The sequence below is a fragment of the Myotis davidii genome, unplaced genomic scaffold, assembly GCF_000327345.1.
Source record: "Myotis davidii unplaced genomic scaffold, ASM32734v1 scaffold663, whole genome shotgun sequence".
Taxonomy (NCBI): domain Eukaryota; kingdom Metazoa; phylum Chordata; class Mammalia; order Chiroptera; family Vespertilionidae; genus Myotis; species Myotis davidii.
Genome location: NW_006295816.1, coordinates 1,240,235 through 1,261,945, shown reverse-complemented (window position 1 = coordinate 1,261,945; position 21,711 = coordinate 1,240,235). Strand labels below are relative to the sequence as shown.

Genomic DNA, 21,711 nt, shown 5'->3' with positions numbered 1-21,711 from the left:
CCAGCACTCTAACACCTCCTGTCCTTCCAGCTGATGACTTACATGCAGGGGTATAGGAATTCACGGTGAATGTCGTGAAGGCCAGACATTAGGCAGATACTGAAGACCTCTGAATGTTTAGTTAAACTAGGTAGCAACTCACTAGAATAGTCTAAAATTAGATTACAAAATGGAACACACAATTGTATCCTTGAGATGCAAATGCGAAGGGACCGGGGCTGGAAGGAACACAGCCTGATCCACTGTGCCTGGCTCTGAGAAGCTCAGCAGCCCCCAGGCATTGACTGAAGGCAGCACACAGCACACGGAGCCAGGCTTCTGTGTATCCCGCAGCTTGTGCATGAGAAGACCAGACGGTCAATCAACCAATAAGCTTAGGCATAAAAAAATGAAACCATGTCACATGAAACCAGCGAGCATGAACTGGTAGCCCAATAGAGGGCAAGGACTCTAAGACTGGCCATGCTGGAGTCATGGACAAGTTTTCCAACTGCACAAGAAGCAATTCCCCTTCTCTGGGCTGGATCACCCAGAGCCCCAAAAGGAATAGCAACTCCTGAGATATGCCTGACTAGTGCTGACACCTGGGCATGCAATGACTTGTTGAAGCAAAGTGTATAAGGTGACCGCTGTGTACGAGAAACCACGCTGAGAGAGGCACAACGATGGGGAGAAGGTTACACAGCGAGGAAGTAACAGGCCTGGGATTCACACAGCTGCCTGACTCCAGGGTCTACCATTCTAGTGGTTTCCTAACATTTTTAAAGCCATGGAACTCTTTCTTCAAATGCCAGCACCTAATGGCAGCCTTGTCTAGAAAGCAACCCTAGTGAGCACCTGGTGGGAAGTAGGCCCAGGAAAGCAGAGGGCGCATCCACAGGGGCAGGTCATACCTCCACATAGTCCCTGAAGAGGTAGCGCCTGTATTTGTCTCTTAGTTCTTCGTTGGGTAATAATGGAAATACAAAGTCCTCTGGTGTTCGAAGTGGGCAGTCCTGAGCCATGCAAGAGACTCCTGTTGAACAAAGCCCAGCTGATGGACAACTATTGTAGGAATCACCACTTGTCTATATATATAAAACCTTGATATGCAAATAGATTGAACAGAGGAACAACTAAACAACCAGTCGCTATGACGTGCGCTGACCACCAGGGGGTACATGTGGAACATGGTGGGTGTCGGCCGTGGCGGGTGGTGGAGCAGGTGAGCAGGGCGCCAGACCAAGGTGGGGCACCAGTCGCTGTCATTGGGGCGAGCCTCTGGTGGTTACTGAAAATTGTTTGCTCCTGCGTGCCACAGTCCCGCCTGGCGCTGGCCCTGATAGCTCAGCGCTGTCAGTGGGTGCGAGCTGCGGCCACCAGCCACAACCACCCCTCAGGGTTTCCTACTGTCCTCTGCTCCTGAGGGGCGATCGGGGCTGGCAGCCGCCTCTCGCACCCACTGCTGGTGCTGGTCCCGCTCATACCCCCAGCCAGCGCTGGTCGTGATCGTTCAGTGCTGTCAGCGGGTGCGAGTAGTGGCTGCTGGCCCTGATTGCCCCTGAGGGCTTCTCCACCGCCCCCACCCTCCTGAGAGGCGATGGGGGCAGCAGCTGTTGCAAGCACCTGCTGACAGTGCTGTCCCCAACTGCTCCATGCCATCAGTGGGTGTGAGCGGGGTTGGTGCTGTCAGTGCATGGGAGCGGTGGCGAGAGCGGGGATGCCGGCAGACAGGGGAACCAGGGGCCACGGCGGGTGGGCCGAGACCTGCCCCTGTGCCCACTGCAGCCTCTCGGCCCACAGTTCCTTTCAAGGTGCATGAATCTGTGCACTGGGCCCCTAATAATAATATATTTGCCCATTGAGTTCAACCACAAATTCAGTTCCACATAGGAAACCCTTGAAGCAACAGAACATACTCAAAGAAAGAAACTGATATATTTGCACAGTGATGTAACTAAAATATTATTCCAAATTACATATACATCACAAATGGCACTATTAAAATTTTTGTTTAAAAAACCCTATATGGTTCCTAACAACTGAGTTTTGTGATATTTAATATTATGTACAAGTGCTTATCACCAACACGAGGTTTTGCAGACACAATTAATGGGATGCCAATTGTGCTTCAATATCATCAGGTTACAGTATAACAAATACTCCTGTCACCAACCATCCGTGCACTCTGTGCTGTTACCTAAATAGCAGTGAACCCTCTGGATGTCTGAGCTGTCGCTGCCACTTGGGGAATCAAGACAGTGCTTCCAGAAGCGCTCCCAAGAGGTGGCCTTGCACTCACACCAACGTTTAACATGACCAAACAGCCTTACTTGTCCCATGCTGCTCAGGACTGGAACACTTGGCCACTGTTCAGACTGATGTGTTTGGAAAGCAATGGTTCTGACAGTAACTGTCAGTCAGGCTTAAAAGAAGATAGATACATAGTCGCTTGACCGGCATGGCTCAGTGGTTGAGCCATGAACCAGGAGGTCACAGTTCAATTCCCAGTCAAGGCACATGCCTGGGTTGCAGGCTCAATCCCCAGTAGGGGGCATGCAGGAGGCAGCTGATGGATGATTCTCTCTCATCAGTGACGTTTCTATCTCTTCCTCTCCCTTCCTCTCTCTGAAATCAATAAAAACATTGTTTTAAAAAAAGATACACAGTTGGCCCGAGTACCTGAAAGGGTGAGTCAGAGATAAACAGTTGAGGCTAGTCTTTTGGAAGCTCTAGAGCAGACTCACCCACACCCACGCCGTCTCTGACAAGCACTGAGCAGTGCTGCTCCCAGCAGCTGCGGCAAAACTGGTGCTGACAGGCCAGAGAGAGTAGGTGTTCCTTCCGCACAAACTGCATGCACACTGCGCAGTGGTGAGGGGGATGGGCTGCGGGGACCTGGAGAGAAGCAAAGGCATGTGAGTCCAAGAGGAAACTTCAGAGCGCGGGGCCACAGGGGCGCTGTGTCACTAGGTGCGGGGGAGGCGATCCTGACCCTGCAGCCAGGGTCAGAGCTCAGCTGCAATGTGTGGGCTCTGGGAGTCCAAGAGCTGGGAGCAGAAAGCACCCCTCAGGAAGGCTCCCTGAGGGAGGCAGCAAGGAGCTGGGCTTGGAGCACACGAGGACTCAGTGAGGCAGAGACGGGTAGAATGACAGCTGGCAGCAGTCTGATGATGCCAGGCTGAAAAGCCAGGGTTTCAGAGCTGTCAAGGCCTGAGGTCATTCAATCCACCTCTTTTAATGGCTACGGGGTTTCTTTTGTGAAGTGCCCCGTTCAGCAGAGCCCAGCGCTGCCCTCAGCTAGTGCTACAAGCCCAGTCACAAGGCTCTGAGGTTGCGTACAGCTTCTCATGGCCGCACTGCAGCTCTGCTTATCAGAGAGTGGGCTTGTTTCCTCGGTTGGCATGCCCAAAATACAAAACGTTATTTCTTCTTCCAAGTTACGGCACAGCCTTCACACAGGGAAGAGATGTCACATGCAATTAATGTACAAGGATGACGAGGACTCCTACTCGGCAAGAAAACTCCTAGGAGGTGGGCAAACAACTCTAAAGCCGGGTTCCAGGATCGATGCCATGCGACACAAACTGGCAGACACAGACAATCTGGGGACCCGTGGCCAAAACTACAACCCATGGACAAGCCCACTACGAGCTGATCTTAGGTTCCTGTTAGTTCCCTGGAAATACAAAACACAATTTGAGAAAAAGGACTGTGTTCCCATGCTGATCCAGTCTGTGCCTGGGCGTTTTCTAAGAGGCTGCAGACGTTCTGTGGTGATCTGAGCTCCAAATCTCTCTCCTAAGGGCTCTTTCAACACGGCCCTCGTTCATTTGGCACGTTTGCTGACCTTGTACACACAGGAAATGGCTAGGTACTGTAGGGTGTAGGATATGGTTTCTATCCTCAGAGCACTTACAGTGAGCCAGGGGAAAAGATGACTGAATCACTACCACATACACGTGAAGGTTTAAAGATATAACCAGAGGATTTTGCAGGGAGTGATCACAGGAGACAGGCTTTGTGAAAGACAGCTGGGATTTGGGTCTTTAAAAGTGAGTTTCGTTCCCACAAACAACGATGGGCACAGGGTCTGAGCAGCCAGGCCAGGGAGGGCAGAGCAGAGCAGAGGCGGGCGGGGAGCGGGGACCCCAGCCCCAGCGGATGGAGCGCAGGCTGTGTGAGCGCAGTGAGCATGGCTGGAGGCCCCTGGGGTGGCAGTGCGTTACTCCTCATCTACGAGGAAACTTCACACTGGAATGGACGGGGTGCGAGCTGAGGCGGGCGGCGGGCGGAGGCCTGTCACACTGTGAGCCGAGCAGGCGGCCTCGGCAGCACCATGAGCCACAGCGAGAGCCCCGGGCACGGGAGGTCTTCCTCTAGGTGGACACACTCACATGTTTCGATGGACTGGGCTGAACTCGAGCCTCAACCAGCAGCTGAGCAGAGTTAGACTTGTATCTACAAAACAGGAGGCAGAGTGAAGGGAGTCAGAAACTGAAGGCAACCGTGTTCACCTCTGAATAAGAACCAACACGTGCTGCAGCTGCACTAAGATGTCTGTCTCTAATTACCACCTCACAGAACCAAGCTTCCTTGTGCCTTCGTGCAAATACTTTTCAATTTTGTTTAGCTCTCAATTGTGTGAGAATAACCCTGCCTCCAAGGCACTGAACTGTAAGAAAAATACTCATGAAGGATCGTTTCTGGTTTACACTCCGTTCTTGAAATAAAGGTAAAAATCTCTTTGACATCAGAATAGGGAAGGAGATCGTGAGACAAAGGAAATGCACAGCGAAAGGAAAACTGAAAAACTCTGTGCCATTTAAGAACTTTGGTTCATCGGGAGGAACCATCAAGTAAAAAGCCGAGATACAAACTGGAAGATCATCCAATGCCCATCCTGGCAAAGGACCGAAATTCAGAATAAAAACCAGAAGCTCCTGGAAGCCCATCTGTCTTTGGTGTCTTGGGAACGTGCCTCAGTGAGCCTGGGCTCTGTGTAGCACTTTTGTTGCCACATAATTGTTCTTATTTCTAATGTATTTATGCCAAACCTCTTTCCAGATACAAGATACAAAAGACAAAATGACAATAAAAATGGGCAACAGAGAGAACGGGCATTTCACAGAAGAGGAAGCACAAATGACCATTAAACATAAGATGCTCAACCCCCTTAATAATCAGGAAAATTGAAATTAAAAACAATTAGATGCCATGTACACCCACCAGATGGTAAAACTTTAAATGTGGCTGTATCAGGAACACGCCTGTATCACTGTGGGCATGTAACACGGTATGGTCACTTTGGGAAACATAGTGGCTGTGATTAGCAAAGTTTTAGAAACACACACCCAATAGACCAGTAACTCACTCCTGTTCTGAACCCTACAAAAATCAGGTTACACTGGGAGTCACGGACAAGTTTTCAAAGCTGCATTACTTGTAACAGCAAAAGACCCCAACCAAACACAAAAACCCTCACCAATGGTTTTCTGAAAGGATTCATAGGATGTCATAAAATGCAACCTTGTTTGTAATTTTAAAACTTAAAAACACTTACAGCATGATTATATGTCTGTAGAGTTCTAAAAGCATACTAAACTAAAATACACATAATTTAAGAAAAAATAAGAAAAGGATCAATACCAAACTGAAGATGCGAGTGCCTGGGGCGGAAGGAAGGGGCGTGGCCGGGCGGGCATGGCCGCCGAGGCCCTCCCTCCTAGTGAAGGCCGGAGGCTCCTCATTTCGCTGGGCACTCAGATGAGTACTTGCTTTGTTCTCCTCTAACGCCTACACACAGCACATACGCATGTGCGTGCGCACACATTCACACACACATTTCCGGAAAAGCACTATTTCAGCATAAAAATCTAGTCCCCCTGGAGCGAGGTTTGGCATAAACACTGTTAGAAATAAGAGCGATCACCATGTAGCAGCAGAAGTGCTGCCCAAAGCCCAGGAAGACACGTGACCACGACACAGGAACCCGAGCGGGAAGCTGATGTCTCAGACGTGTCATCCTCACCCACTTCCGCTTTCCCTCCAGCCACCCACCTCTCCATCCCAAATTACGCTCAAGAGTTGGACAGTGAGAGCCCCACGGAACCTGTGTGGTCCCGGAGTCCGGGCAGTGACAGGCTGCAGACCTGGCAGCTCACCCGGCCTCTCGCGGACCGGCTCTGGCGTGAGGAGCGAGAGTGCAGTGAGTGAAGGGGCGGTCGGCTGGCGTGGCCACCCAGCTGCCCAGCCTGAGGAAGGAAAGGCATGGCCTTGCTCTGCGTTTGCAGGGGGTCGCACCGCGGGAGAACTGCCCAGGTGTGGAAGGGCAGGGCCTGAAGGCACCTTATCTCTAGGACTCTGGCTGGGGGCATCTGCCAAACCTCCTACAATTCACAGAACAGTCTCCCCACAACGAAGAGTTATGTAGCCCAAATGTCAACAGTGCTGAGGACAGAGACCCTGAGCTAGACAGAAGCACTGGCCTCTAAGGCGGGGGTGGGGGGTCCTAGGAAATGTCTCCAGGGGACGAGGGGGGAGAAACCCCTCCTCCTCACAACTTCCAGTGTCTTGAGACTCCAAATCTGGAGGTGGGTGGTAAACTGACCAATTACCTTTGCTCAAGCTAAGATGTGATATGCGATGGTGCATTCCTAACATGATGTATCCAAAAGAAATAACCAGAGATGTTGGCAAGTGTTATTTGGAAGGGCACTCACTACAAATTGATTAACAAGGGCACAAAAAATCTGAACTTCATCGTCCAACAACAGGGGTTTGAACAAAGTATGAAACACCTATATGATCAGATACTGTGCCAGCAAATAACCAGTAGAAAAAACATGCTGAAAGATATATGGGAAAATGTTCAACATATATTGAGAGAAAAAATACATACAATATGATCCAGTGTTTTAAAAATATAATATGCACACTGTAAGGATAGACTCCAGAATGCAAATATCACCACTGGGGGGGCGGGCAGAGAGAGCAGCTCTGGGTGATGCCACCTCTCCTCCCCGAACAGCTTACCTGTCCAATATCTCTGCAACTTGCCAGTGGAAATTAACTAATATAAGTTTAGCAACTGAATGGGACACCTAGAAAGAAGAAAGAAAAAGTCAAATGATGGCTGCCGTTTCGTTCCGAGCGCCACACTTTGAGACGCGCACACTGTCTACAGCAGGCACAGGCTGGATTTTAATTCTTCGTCTTGGGCTCTGCTTTGTCTTTTCAGTTCAGACTCTTATGCTCCCAGTGATCTCCTGGATCTCTTTAATTTTTCTATCTTTGTTTTCATTAATGACCCTAAGAAATTAGTTTAAATTGCATCTTAAGCCAAACCACCCTGTATACAGTAAATAACTCTTCAGCATCCAATTTAAGCAAAACAGCGATGGGCTCCCTAACATGATGCATGTTCCCTCAAGCTGCGGGTAGGAGGCCACGCCTGGGAAGTGCACCTCCTGATACGCCTGTTACCTGCAGAAAATCTCCAGGCTTGGAATTCTCGTATAAACCCAGCAAAACAAAACAGAACAAAACTAACGCAAAATGCCATTTGAAATCTCCAAGTGCCCGGCAGCCAGCGAGCCCGAACTGCAAAGGCCATTTAGAAGTCGGTGGCAGGAGGCTGCACTCCTTTTAACGCAGTGCTTGTGGCCACCAAAGAGCCCCAGAAGGGCTCTGAGCTAGCTCCTCTACTTCGGTGAATTTTTCTGAGGAAATGATAGGGTCTATGTGAACCCGTGTTTTTATAGGAGTAAAAAAATAAAAATGACCTAAATGCCTAACAAGAAGGAAATGTGTGACTGATTCACGCAATGGACTACTATGTAGTCATTGAAAGGATGCTGCAGAAGTAAGTGTGTTGACATGGAAAATTCACTCTTTCTTTTTATTGATTTCATAGAGGAAAGGAGAGAGAAATATCAATGATGAGAGAGAATCACTGATAGGCTGCCTCCTGCACGCCCCCTACCTGGGATAGAGCTGGCAACCCGAACTGTCATCTCCCTGTTCATAGGTCAATCGCTCAACCACGGAGCCACATCAACTGAGCAAGACGTGCACATTTTAATATTATGCTAAGGAAGCCAGTAGTAAGAGAGCATGTACGTTATAGCCCCCATATCTTGTTATTTGGGGAAGTTATAAGCTAGTTATAAAACAGGCCACCTTGAACGTCAGGACGGGGGAGGCGGGGCACAGAGGCGAAGATGTGTCTGGATGCCTGGGGCAGGCTTTCTAGAGAACCCGGCGCAGCATGGCGGTCCACTGGGTCCGGGAGGAAGGAGCAGCACACCGGGCTAAGGGGCCAGGAGGGCACTGGCCTGTAAGGTGGGGTCTAGGAAATGTCCCCAGGGGACCCGGGGGGTGAAACCCCTCCTCCTCACAACTTCCAGTGTCTTGAGACACTGGCGTTCCGCTCCCTGGACGGTTGAAAAGAGGATCCGAGGACCTGTAAGGCAGAGCGCAAGCCTCTCCTGGAAGAAGAAGGTGCGCCTGGCCAACAGCGGCACGTTCCAGTGCGCAATCCGAGGCAAAGGCTGTGCGGCGAATGATGCCTGCCTGTCCGAAAGCCCAGGCACGTCTGGGAAAACCAAGGACTCGGGGCAGCTTGCTTCATGAAGGGAGGGGACCCCATTTCCCTTCCACGCAAGACCAGAGGCATCGGACCCACGCATGTCGCTGCAGTATTTCCTTGTTGAGGCCTCGGACTCCTGAACTATAGTTGACTAGTGTTCATCTCTTTGAACTGTGGCCATAACCAACAGACCACTATCACGAAATGAAAACACACAAAACATTTGGTTTAAACTTTAATGACTGTTTGAATGTAGCTTTTAGCTACAAAATTTGGTGGGGTTTTTTGGTTAACCATTATCCGAGGATATTTTTCCATTGGTTTTTAGAGAGAATGGAAGAGGAGAGAGAGAGAGGGAGAGGGAGGGAGAGGGAGAGGGAGAGAGACATCAATGTGAGAGAGACACATCAATTGATGCCTCCTGCCCACGCCCCAACCAGGGCTGGGGATTGAGCCTACAATTGTGGTACATGCCCTTCAGATGGAATTGAACCCAGGACCCTTCAGTCTGCGAGCTGATGCTCTAGCCACTGAGCCAACTAGTTGGGCTACAGATCTTTTCTAAAAGCCAGAGAGTGACACTGTTCAGGACGAGCTCCTCGCTGGAACTCCTAAGGATCTTCCATTTCGTACCCAAGGGGCCCTGTCAGTCTATACCAGGGGTGGGCAAACTTTTTGACTCGAGGGCCACAATGGGTTCTTAAACTGGACCGGAGGCCGGAACAAAAGCATGGATGGAGTGTTTGTGTGAACTAATATAAATTCAAAGTAAACATCATTACATAAAAGGGTACGGTCTTTTGTTTTTTAGTTTTATTCATTTCAAACGGGCCGTAGTTTGCCCACGGCTGGTCTATAGCCACTGCTTTTTGTTCTGAATTCTAAACGTCTGGCCATGCCATGGCTACTGGGTCCTGTAAAAGGCAATGAGCTACGCAGGAACCCAGAGGAGTCCTGGCCATGTCTGCAGCCACCTCCCCTTTCCACCTGGGCGGCTTAGGTGCAGCCTTCAAGGTGAGAGCCGGGGTCGGCTGCCTCACGGACCCGCAGACACCGACCCGGTCTGGGCAGTGTGGCCACTCAATACTTCCTGATCACTCAGTTACATCATGTCTTTAATCTACGTATTTTCAAAATGTCATTTCCTGACCTTCCTGAAGAAACAGAGTTTTAACTACACTTGGATGAGCCCTTGACCTCAACAGCACTAACAGCAGCAGAGCCTCAGAATTCACACACCACGCGCAGCCCAGCTCCGGACAACAACGCGGCCCCGCTGAAAGGAATGGTAGGAAGCCCATCAATGATCAGCTCAGAAGACCTCAGAGCCGAATTTTGGTTGCGATCAGGTCATGTGACGAAAGGATAAAACCGACAGTGGAGTGATGTGAACCTATTCTTTCAGTGCCAACAGCCAAAGAACACACCCAGATAAGCAAGATAGTAGGCGCACACGCGTCCATGCTTCATACATCATAGTGGGTGTGTGGGAACGACTCACTGTAATGTCCACTGTCTATCACAGAAACCTGAAGGAATTCTGAGACTGTTACTTTAAGCAAAATGCAGTGTGACTGTACCTTCCTTGCCCAGGAATAAACACCGGAGAAGTCAGCTTCCAAAAGACTGAGCACAAGCAGCCCAGGCAGGAGGAGAGGCACCTAGAATATTTACGCTAAGACAGTCTCCGCAGTGAAGCTGCCCCTCCCTGAGTTGGGTCACAAGAGAGAGAGCTGACGACACAGCCACGAGTTCCAGGGGCAGTGACTTCAGGTGTAACATGGGGCAGAAGGGGGGGTGGTGGTAGTTACATCATCTTCAGCAGGTGGGCCAGGACCAACACTGTGATTGACATTTAAACCTTAAAGATAAGAATCTGTCTTTCTCAGAGTGCAACAGCTGAGCTCTCCAGAGACGTAAGTCCTGAGCATTCATCCCATTAGCAGTGGTTCTCGACCTTCTGGCCCTTTAAGTACAGTTCATGTTGTGACCCAACCATAAAGTTATATTCGTTGCTACTTCATAACTGTAATGTTGCTACTGTTATGAATCGTAACGTAACTATCTGATATGCAGGATGGTCTTAGGCGACCCCCAGGTTGAGAACCGCTGCCTTACTGTGAATCTCTGAGGCAACAGCTGGCTGCGGCTTCCGCCTCCTGCTGTGTGTTTAATTGTGGAAACAAAGAATCCCTCAGCCAGAGCCAGATGAACTATTGCTGATCTGTTCTGATCAAGAAACTAACAACTGTTAGTAGTCAGGGTATATACAGTGACCCCTGAACTAACGGGTTTGAGCTGCACGGGTCCACTTACATACAGGGTTTTCAATCGACCTGTCCAATTCAAACCAGTGTAGTTACACCGATTTGTGACTGTGCCCCTAACCCCTTGTACAAGGGTCAACTGTATCATCTAGGACTTACAATGAAAAGGTCAAACCTTTGCAAAAAAGAAAACGGGCCCAGGGTAGTAACTCAAAGCCAAAAGGACGAATGATTTAGGAAGGAATACAGATGACCATGTCAGATCGAAGCTAAATGTGCAGTTCTACTAGATCAACACGTAATAACATTACAAGTCTTATTTGAGTTCTTGTTCTACTCCTGGAGACACTAATTGAAGAAAAGACTAGAAACGAAGCACTAGGAAGTTTCTTATGTAAAAATGTGTCCTCCCAAGGTATTTACTCACAGGTTAATCTGAGCCCTTTTAACTCAAAGAGATAGAGTCCACCATTCTCTCCACCTCCGGGACCAAAGGGGTCCCTTTTCTCAATGGGATTGGGACCCCCTGGAATCTCACTGCAAACCCTAATCTGGTGAGACCTGCCTTTGAAGTCCACTTTGAACTTTAGTACACTTATAGTAAGTTTATTTTTTAAAATATATTTTTATTGATTTTTTACAGAAAGGAAGGGAGAGGGAGAGAGAGATAGAGATATCAATGATGAGAGAGAATCATTGATCGGCTGCCTCCTGCACACCCCCTACTGGGGATCTAGCCTGAAACCTGGGCATGTGCACTTGACTGGAATCAAAACCGGGATCCTTCCCCCCCCCCCCCCAAAATGATGTTAAACTACATACAAGAAGCAACCAATGAAAGCATAAAGTGGAACAACAAATCAATGCTTCTCTCTCTTAAATAAATCAATACATTTTACTTAAAAAGTGAAAATTTGACAGCCTAGCCCAGCCGTGGGCAAACTATGGCCCACGGGCCGGATCCGGCCCGTTTGAAATGAATAAAACTATTGAAAAAAAAGACCGTACCCTTTTATGTAATGATGTTTACTTTGAATTTATATTAGTTCACACAAACACTCCATCCATGCTTTTGTTCCGGCCCTCCGGTCCAGTTTAAGAACCCATGGTGGCTCCCGAGTCAAAAAGTTTGCCCACCCCTGTTCTAGTTGATTCTTTAAAAAAAGTTCAACAAAGTTGACACAAACTTTAGTTTAGAACTTAAGAATACAAGTTACCAAAACAGGGATGAAAGAGGGATTACCCCTAAACATCTTACATATATTACAAAAAAATAAGGTAATATTTCGAATAATCTAATTATAAAAATTTGGTATCTTAGATGATACTGACAAATTCCCTGAAAAACACTTATCAAAACTGACACGTAATTAAAAAGAAAACCTGAACAGCGCTGTATCTATGAAAGACATTGAATTCATGATAAAAAAATGTTTCTCATAAAAAAATAATAAAAATAAATTAAAATATTTAAAAAAATGTTTCTCACAAAATTCCAGGCCCAGAAGTTTTTACTAGTGAAATCTATCAACAATAATCTTACACAAACACTTCTGGAATCTACAGGAGGAAGAAATACCACTTTCAAAGTCATTTTATGAGGCTAACATAACCCTGATACAAAATATGACAAAAATAACAAAAAGCAAGAAAAAGAAAATTACAGACCAGTATCTCCTATGAATATAACCACAAAAATCAACCCAAATATTTTAGTAAATTAAATCCAGCCAATTTAGAAAAAGGACAATGTATCATAACCAAGTGCGGTTTATCCCAGGAATGGAAAGCTGGTTTAATATTTGAAAACTCTTAATGTAATTCACCAAGTCAACAAAATAAAGGGGAGAAAAAACAATAATCACTTCAGAGATACAGAAAATCCATGGACAAAATTCAAATTCTCACCAAATTAGGAAGAAAAGAAAACTGCCTTAACTAATATAGGTTGTCTAGGAAAACTATTTTACTCGATGATAAAATAGTGAATGCTAAGGTCAGGAAAATGTCATGATGATCTCATTAACATTACATTAGAGGTCCCAGCCAGGGCAATAAAGCAAGGAAAAGAAAAAAAGACACAAAATGATAGATATAAGATTGGAAATGAAGGAGCAATTCTGTCTCTATTCCCAGATAAAACGACAGCTTATGCAGAAAATCCTAGAAGAATCTATATAACAATTTCTAGAATAAATAAATTTAGTAAGGCAGCCCTAACTGGTTTGGCCCAGCAGATAGAGTGTCGGCCTGCGGACTGAGGGGTCCCAGGTTTGATTCCGGTCAAGGGCATGTACCTGGGTTGCGGGCACATCCCCAGTAGATGTGCAAGAGGCAGCTGAATCGATGTTTTTCTCTCATCGATGATTCTAACTATCTATCCCTCTCCCTTCCTCTCTGAAAAAAATCAATAAAATATATTAAAAAAAATTTAGTAAGGCAACAAAATATAAAGTCAATATACAAAAATCAAATGTATTTCTATACAGGAGCAAACAAATGAAAACTAAAATTTTAAACTGGTGAAATGTATTTTACTAATATATTTTACTTTGCCCCAAATAGCTAATATATAGTATTTCAACATGCAATCCACAAAAAATTTATTATGTTACATCCTTTCTAACCTAAGTCTTTAAAGTCCAATGTATTATTTTATTATTTTTTTTAATTTTATTTTTTCATATTTTATTGATTTTCCACAGAGAGGAAGGGAGATAGAGAGCCAGAAACATCGATGAGAGAGAAACACCGATCATCTGCCTCCTACACATCTCCCACTGGGGATGTGCCCGCAACCCAGGTACATGCCCTTGACCGGAATCGAACCTGGGACCCTTCAGTCCGCAGGCCGACACTCTATCCACTGAGCCAAACCGGTTTCGGCCCAATGTATTATTTTAGAATTACAGTACACATCAATTTAAAAAGACCACATTTCAAATACCCAATGGCTACATGTGGTCATAGCTACCATCCTATATAATAAAAATGCTAATATGCAAATCGACTGAATGGTGGAATGACCGGTCACTATGACGTGCACTGACCACCAGGGAGCAGATGCTCAACACAGGAGCTTCCCCCCAATGATCAGTGCGCTCCCACAGGGGGAGCGCCACTCAGCCAGAAGCTAGGCTCATGGCTGGCAAGTGCAGGTGGTGGCGGGAGCCTCTCCCACCTCTGCAGCAGCGCTAAGGATGTCTGACTGCTGGCTTAGGCCCGCTTCCCTGGGGGTAGCGGGCTTAAGCTGTCCGTCGGACATCCCCCGAGGGCTCCTAGATTGCAAGAGGGCGCAGGCCAGGCTGAGGGAACCCCAGAGTGCATGAATTTCGTTCACCGGGCCTTTATTACTGGATAAACACAGCTAATAGGCTAAACACAGCAATCAAAATTAATCAAACTCAAAGCAGGGTTGGGGGTTTTTTTGTACAAATTAATAGTTGATCCTAAAATGTGTGGTAACATAAAGAACCCAGAATAGCCCAGCCAGTGTGGCTCAGTGGTTGAGTGTCAACCTATGAACTAGGAAGTCATGGTTCAATTCCCAGTCAGGACACACGTCCAGGCTGTGGGCTTGATCCCATGCAGGAGGCAGCTGATCCATGATTCTCTCATCCTGGATGTTTCTATCTCCCTCTCCCTTCCTCTCTGAAATCAATACAAATATATTTTTTAAAAAAAAAAGGAAAAAAAAAAGAACACAGAATATCCAAAGCAATCCTGAAAGAGAAGAGCAAAGCTGGAGGACTTCTCTCACCTTGACCTCAAGACCTGCCATAAAGCTCCAGTAATCAAGACAATGGGGTACGTACTGGTGCAAGGACAGACATACAGATCAAAGAAACAGAAGAGAATCTAGAAGTGAACTCACACATTTATAGTGAATTTTCAACAAAGGTGTCAAGATAATCCAATGGAGGAAAAAACAGTATTTTCAAAACATGGTTTTAGAATAAGCAAACATTATACAAAACACAGAATATAGATGCTTACTCCATACCACACAAAAATTAACTCAAAATAGTCCATATATTTAAATGTAAAATTGAAAACTATAAAACGTCTAAAAGAAAATTTTTGTGACCTTGGTTTAGGCAAAGATTCCTCAGACATAATAAAAGCACAATCCTTAAAAGGAAAAAAAAAAATCAATAAACTGGACTTCACCAAAATAACTTTTACCCTTCAAAGACATTAAGAACTAGAAGAGAAAAGCCACAGACTGGAAGCAAATAATTCTAAGTAATTATCTGATAAAGGACTTAATTCAAATTATATAAAGAACTCATGCAACTCAAGACAAACTCAATTTTTTTTAAATGGGTAGAAGTTCTGAACACTTCACCAAAGAGAAGTATGAACAGGAAACAAGCACAAGAAAAGATCCTCAACATCATCAATCAAATTAATTAGGGAAATGCAAATTAAAACCACAAAATGCCATTTCACACTCACTGGAATGATTATAATCCAAAGGCTGACAGTGCCAGGCGCCAGGAAGGATGTGGAGGAGCGGGAACCCTTCTGTCACGCTGGTGGGGATGTAAGGTTACTAGAAGAGTCACCTCAGAAAACAGTTTGGCGGGTTCTTGAAACGCTAAATATGTTCTTACCATCTGACCTAGTAATCCCATTCCTAGATATCTATCCAAGAAAAATAAAAACGTATCTTCATTTATAACCTTGGACATGAATGGTCATAGCAGCATATTTCATAATAGCCCAGAACTGGAAATAACCCAAATATCCATTAACTACTGCATAATGGATCAATGAAATGTGGTACATCTATACAATAGAAAAGCATTCTTCAACAATAAAAAGGAAAGCACTACTGACCTGATCCAACATGAACCTCAGAAACATTATGCTAAGTGAAGGAAGCCAGACACAAAGACTACATATTGTATAATTCCATTTCTATGAAACTTCTAGAAAAGGCAAAAACACAGAGTCAGAAACACGGTCAGCAGTCCCCTGGGGCTGGGAGCAGGGCTGACTCCCAGTCCACAGAAGGGAACTTGAAGGAGATGAAAGTGTTCTATGACTCAGCTGCGTAATTTACTAAAACTCACCTAACAAGTACACTTTAAAATGTGTGAAGTTAATGAAATGTAAATAATACTTCAATAAAGTTATATAAAAATAAAAGTGATTGATGAATAAAGCAAATGTAGCATAAGCTTAGCAACTGTGCCCTAGCTGGTTTGGCTCAGTGGATAGACAGTTGGCCTGAGAACTGAAGGGTCCCAGGTTTGATTCCTGGTCAGGGCACATGCCTGGGTTGCAGGCTTGATCCCCAGTAGGAGGAATGCAGGAGGCAGCCAATCAATGATTCTTTCTCATCATTGGTATTTCTATCTGTCTCCCTCTCCCTTCTCTGAAATCAATAAAAATATATTTTTAATTTTTTAAAAAAGCTTAGCAATTGTATAATCTAGATGACAGGAATATGGATGCCCCCTGTACAATTTTTAAAAATATATATATTTATTGATTTCAGAGAGGGAAAAGATAGAAACATCAATGATGAGAGAGAATCACTGACCAGCTGCTTTCTGCATGCCCCTCACTGGGGATCGAGCCTGCATCCCCGGGCATATGCCCTGACCAGGAATTGAACCGTGACCTGGTTCACAGGTCAATGCTCAACCACTGAGCCACACTGGCCAGCCTAACAATTCTTTAAACTTCTTTGTGTGTTTTAAATTTTTCATAATAGAAGTAAGAAGGAGAAAGTTTGCTAAACTGAATTTAATAGAAATCACTTGCATAAACAAAGATCACAGTAAACAAAGGGTTGGCCCTTATACTACTGCATTCAATAGTTTACTTACTCCTCAAAATGACAAATTCCCATTCAGAGTTTTAACGTAGTTTTGACCAAAGGTTAACTGATTCTCCGGCATGACTTTTAGAATAAATAGATAAAACTGCCACAAAGCCCTGCAATGCTGATGACTTCACAACGCGCGCTCTCTCTCTTGACCTCCCAGACCAAGCCTTCACAGCAATCCACTGGATGCTCTGCTCCCAGCCCGTCAGCTCCTGAGATGTTGCTGTTAAACAGGGCACCGCTCTCAGCCCGCCTCTAAAAGCAACACACCCCCCGGAAGCTTTGGTCAGTGTAAATATGAGCCCCAAAGATAAAACTCCTCTCTCGCTTTGCCTGAGCTGAAAAAGGTGTGACAGGAAGGGTGAGCTGTGGTATGAAGTTCACCAAAGACGGAGGGTGCCCTCAGGTCTGGGTGGCCCAGAGAAGGCTGTCGGAGTCAGAGATGGGTCAGAAAAGAGCCAACGGCAGCGCACCTCCCAGGCCCTTCCCCACTTCCCCTGGGCGCTAGAGCAGTGATGGCAAACCTTCTGAGCTCGGCGTGTCAGCATTTTGAAAAACCCTAACTAAACTCTGGTGCCGTGTCACATATAGAAATTTTTTGATATTTGCAACCACAGTAAAACAAAGACATATTTTTCATATTTATTTTATATATTTAAATGCCATTTAACAAAGAAAAATCAACCAAAAAAATGAGTTCGCGTGTCACCTGACAACGCGTGTCATGGGTTCGCCATCACTGTCCTAGAGCCTGACCCACAAGGGCCAGAAGCCTCTGGGGAAGCTTGAAAGACCACGGCAGCGGTTCTCAACCTGTGGGTCGCGACCCCTTTGGCAGTCGAACGACCCTTTCACAGGGGTCACCTAAGACCATCCTGCATGTCAGATATTTACATTACGATTCACAACAGTTATGAAGTAGCAACGAAATAATGTTATGGTTGGGTCACAACATGAGGAACTCTATTTAAAGGGCCAGAAGGTTGAGAACCACTGGACTTACCCTAACCCTCTTCTGCATTACCAACCCAAGCTGTTTTTTTCTTTTGCTCTTCTGGGGAGGGTTGCTATTTTTGTTTGTTTTGTTTTTTTGATCTGGTTTTGCTTTGCCATTGCATTTATAACCTCAACACTCTCAGACATTGCCAGATCTGCCTTTCCGAAAGCAGCACTTAGTTACACACATGTCAGAAAGGACTTTGCTGCTGGTCAGGTAACATCTGATGTCATCCTCCATGTTCTGTGTTTAGGACAGACACTTAAAGGCATTTCCCTGACACAGTCCCTCAGGCACGTTCACTAGTTACCAGCTGTGCACAGATACCTAAGGAGTAGACCGATGCTGGGGAGTCAAGTTCTCCTGTTTGTTTGTTTGTTTAAAATAAAGAACGTAGCAGCCCTGGACAGGCAGCTGAGTTGGTTAGAGCGCTGTCCCGATACACCAAGGTTGCGGGTTCAATCTCTGGTCTGAGCACATACAAGAATTAACCAATGAATGCATAAATAAACCCAACAACAAATCGATGTTTCTTTCTCTCCCTCTCCTTCTTCTAAAATCAATAAATAAAGAAACAAAAAGAACGTAGTAAATGTGCCACACACTTCTCTTTGCTAACTAGGGAAAACCCGGGGTATGGACCAATGGTGCTAAGTGTTATGAATGCGTGTGCTGCTGTTACCAGCAAGCAATTCCTGACACGGTTACAGAGCCCAAGTCCACAGCATTTCTTTAGCCATTCTGGAGGCATTTTCTTCTATGATCTAAGTGCTTCCTTCAGTGATTAGAGAAATAGTCTAAATGTCTACCTGTTGGCTTGGAATGGAGACCACCCTGGTAAGATAAATCTGAATCTGTGTGGCCTCTGAGCCGCTCATTAGCAGGAAACAACTGAAGGGTTTAAGAGCTTGTATAGGACAACACCAGAAGCAATCAGGAGATCAGCTCATGCTTCAGCAATTCTGTGACCTGCTGCCCCCACTCTAGGTTTCAACTTCACTGTGTGTGTTCTCTCTGTGAGGTCCCTAAGCAGGAAGCACTGTGGGAAAATAATTTTTCAAATCACAAGTCCCCAAGTCCTCCTGAAGTATGTTAGTCAAGGAGCCACAAATTTCTTCTCTAGTTTCCAACAATCCTCTATCCCCCAAAAAAGTCAAGTCTCTATCAGAATTTCGTATTAATCATTGGAACAAACATTTCTTGATCCCCTGACCACAAAGTCTTAAAGTACCAGGGGGAGATAAATGCTTCTACTGGAGGAAACGATAAGTACACATGGCATTCTGGTCCCTGTCTACTGCACAGCCAATCTATCTTTGAAGAAAAATGTTTTAAGAACTTCAGGAAATTTAACTGTTGCTGCTTGACATCCCAGAGCACTCGGATAGTATATGTTTATTATTCAAAATAATGCATAGAAAAGGCTGAACTGCTGAAAGGATCGCGGCACCTACTGAACAGCCTGTGCTTCTGGCATTCCCCAAGGAAACCCAGGAGTGTGTCAGTTGCTTCCTCCTCTTTCCAGCCTCCTATCGCTGGTTCACTCTGTCCAGCCTCGGGAACAAGTTAACAACACAGCTTGCAAATAGGTGTCTCCCCCAGCAAAAAGAATCCAGCAGCCCACCAACACTGTCACAGCCCTTCCCACACTTACCAGTGCCATAGGGAGGATGCAGCTGATGGCAGTGAGCATCAACGGCCTGAAAAAATACAGGTGGTAGTTTCAATTTTTATTTAGAATTCTTACTCGCCAACTGCCTGAAATCTTTAAGGCTACAGGAATGGGCTCCATGTCTCAGCCTGTGTTAAGCCACTTTGTGGTCCAATGACATTTGTTAACACTCGTAGTCATTCACTACACAGCAGAGATGAAGGAAAGGCGTGAACTATGGGCTAGCTTCTGGGACTGGGGTAGAAAGGGACACGATATAGAAAAACTAGCCTAATGAGATCAAGATGGAAGGAGTCAGGTCTTAGGGGATCAGAGGTGAGGCAAGACGGCACTAAAGGGATAAGAGGAAGAAACAAGGTTAAAGCAGAGACAAAGGAGTAAGTGAACACCACCCTAGAATGGGGCAAAATCGGCAAAAATGGTGGTAGTGGGTTCCAGCAGGCCTCTGACCTTAGGCAAGGCTTCCCCTAGTCTAACTTCACTGGTAGGCCTTTGCCTCTCCCATACTTCACGCCTACATACTCTCAGCCTCTAAAAGGTCATCTCTTTGGCCCATGATCATAAACTTGCTTCCTTTCACTTTTTCTTTAAGGGTCTCCATGGAGGGAGGGCTGACATGTAATTGAGGCACCTACATGTTATATGTGCTCTTAAAAAAATCTATTAATAAACATAATATGGTCTCTGATCATTAAAAAAACTAAAGACCTCATATAACAAAAATTTTTATGCAAAATATAATAAAGCAAAAAATATGAAAGTCATTATTCTTTGACAATGAAGGTACTTTTTAATTATGAAAAATCCCAAGCAACTACAACAGTGAAGAGTGAAATGAAATCCATGTGCTCATTACCTAGCTCCAACACGACTCATGGCCAAGCCCACTGTAACTGTACCTCACTGTCCCCTGCCCTCTAGATTACCGTGAAGTCAATCCCAGCCAGCATATCTTTAGGGCACATTTCAATGAAAATCCTCTGGGAAGTATTTAGTACAAAATGCTGGTAACAGCCCTTCTAGAATTCTAAAAAGTTTTCGGGGGATGGGGAGGGTGCCATATAAGCAACATGACCATCATTTCTGCAAACTCAGGTCATGCCCAGTAACCACAGTGTAAATCAGTGATGGTGAACCTAGGACACGCGTGTCAGAGGTGACACGCGAACTCATTTTTTTGGTTGATTTTTCTTTGTTAAATGGCATTTAAATATATAAAATAAATATCAAAAATATGTCTTTGTTTTACTATGGTTGCAAATATCAAAAATTTCTATATGTGACACGGCACCAGAGTGAAGTTAGGGTTTTTCAAAATGCTGACACGCCGAGCTCAGAAGGTTCGCCATCACTGGCCTAAATAAAGGCAGACAAGGGTTGATATGCAATAAACTGCACACAGGACTAAAAGCCAAGTTTCCTACCATGCTCCGACAGCCACAAGCCCATCCTGACAAGAATGGTATACAAATAATGCTGTCTCCTGGCTCCTGCCACTGTGAAGAGAGGCAAAGGGGCAGGAGTGCCAAACGCCACCTAGGCAGTGCCGCCCAGGCCCCTCCCAGAGGACACAGCAGGGGCTGGCACACCTCACTGACAGCCAGACTCCAGCAGCGTGTTTCAAAGACAGACTAGTGGCTGCTGTCCTTCTCTATGCTTAAAGCAGATATGCTATTTTTATACCCTTTCTGTTTATGTAAATGTCCATCAGAATGGAAGCTCCTTGAGGGTGGGGTATTAAAAATATAGATTTCTATTTATTTCAGAGAGAAAGGGAGGAGAGACAGAAACATCAATGATGAGAGAGAATCTGATATGCTGCCTTTTGAACACCCCCTACTGGGGACCGAGCACACACTGTGACCTCCTGGCTCACAATTTCCTGCACTGGCCAGTCTGGCTACCCTGTTGGAGTGTCATTCCTTACATCAAAAAGCGGTGGCGAGTTCTGCCCGAGCTGGTTTGGCTCAGTGGATAGGCGTCGGCAGGTGGACTGAAGAGTCCCATGTTCGGTTTTGGTAAGGGACACATGCTTGGGTTGCAGGCTCGACCCCAGTGGGGGGCGTGTGAGAGGCAGCCAATTAATGATTCTTCTCATCATTGATGTTTCTATCGCTCTCTCCCTCTCCCTGCCTCTATGAAATCAATAAAATATAAAATAAAATAAAAAGGTGGCAGGTTCAATCCAGTCGGAGCACATGCAAGAGGCAGCCGGTCGACGTTGCACTCTCAGATCGATGTTTCCCCCTTTCTCCTAAAAATCAATAAAAACAAAACAAAAGAACACTTTCCTTCTCTGCCACACCCAAGCACTGGAACAATGCCTGTGCAAGCACCGGGGCCTATATGCCGACCCCACCCTCGGCC

At 45.7% G+C, this 21,711-nt stretch overlaps 1 protein-coding gene across 2 annotated transcripts in view; it reads right to left on the bottom strand.

The window, feature by feature from the left end:
* ARIH2 (ariadne RBR E3 ubiquitin protein ligase 2) overlaps positions 1-21,711 on the bottom strand; it is a 43,349-nt gene that overhangs the window by 8,544 nt on the left and 13,094 nt on the right. Inside the window, exons 3-7 of one of the 2 annotated variants that reach the window (XM_015568334.1) lie at positions 19,327-19,372; positions 7,015-7,082; positions 4,377-4,440; positions 2,727-2,877; positions 894-1,015 (exon numbers count right to left, since the gene is read on the bottom strand). In XM_015568334.1, the coding sequence (XP_015423820.1) occupies positions 894-1,015; positions 2,727-2,877; positions 4,377-4,440; positions 7,015-7,082; positions 19,327-19,365 (444 nt within the window). In that variant the 5' untranslated portion in view covers positions 19,366-19,372. The remainder of the gene's footprint in view (positions 1-893; positions 1,016-2,726; positions 2,878-4,376; positions 4,441-7,014; positions 7,083-19,326; positions 19,373-21,711) is intronic. The other variant, XM_006770439.2, reaches the window with a different exon arrangement.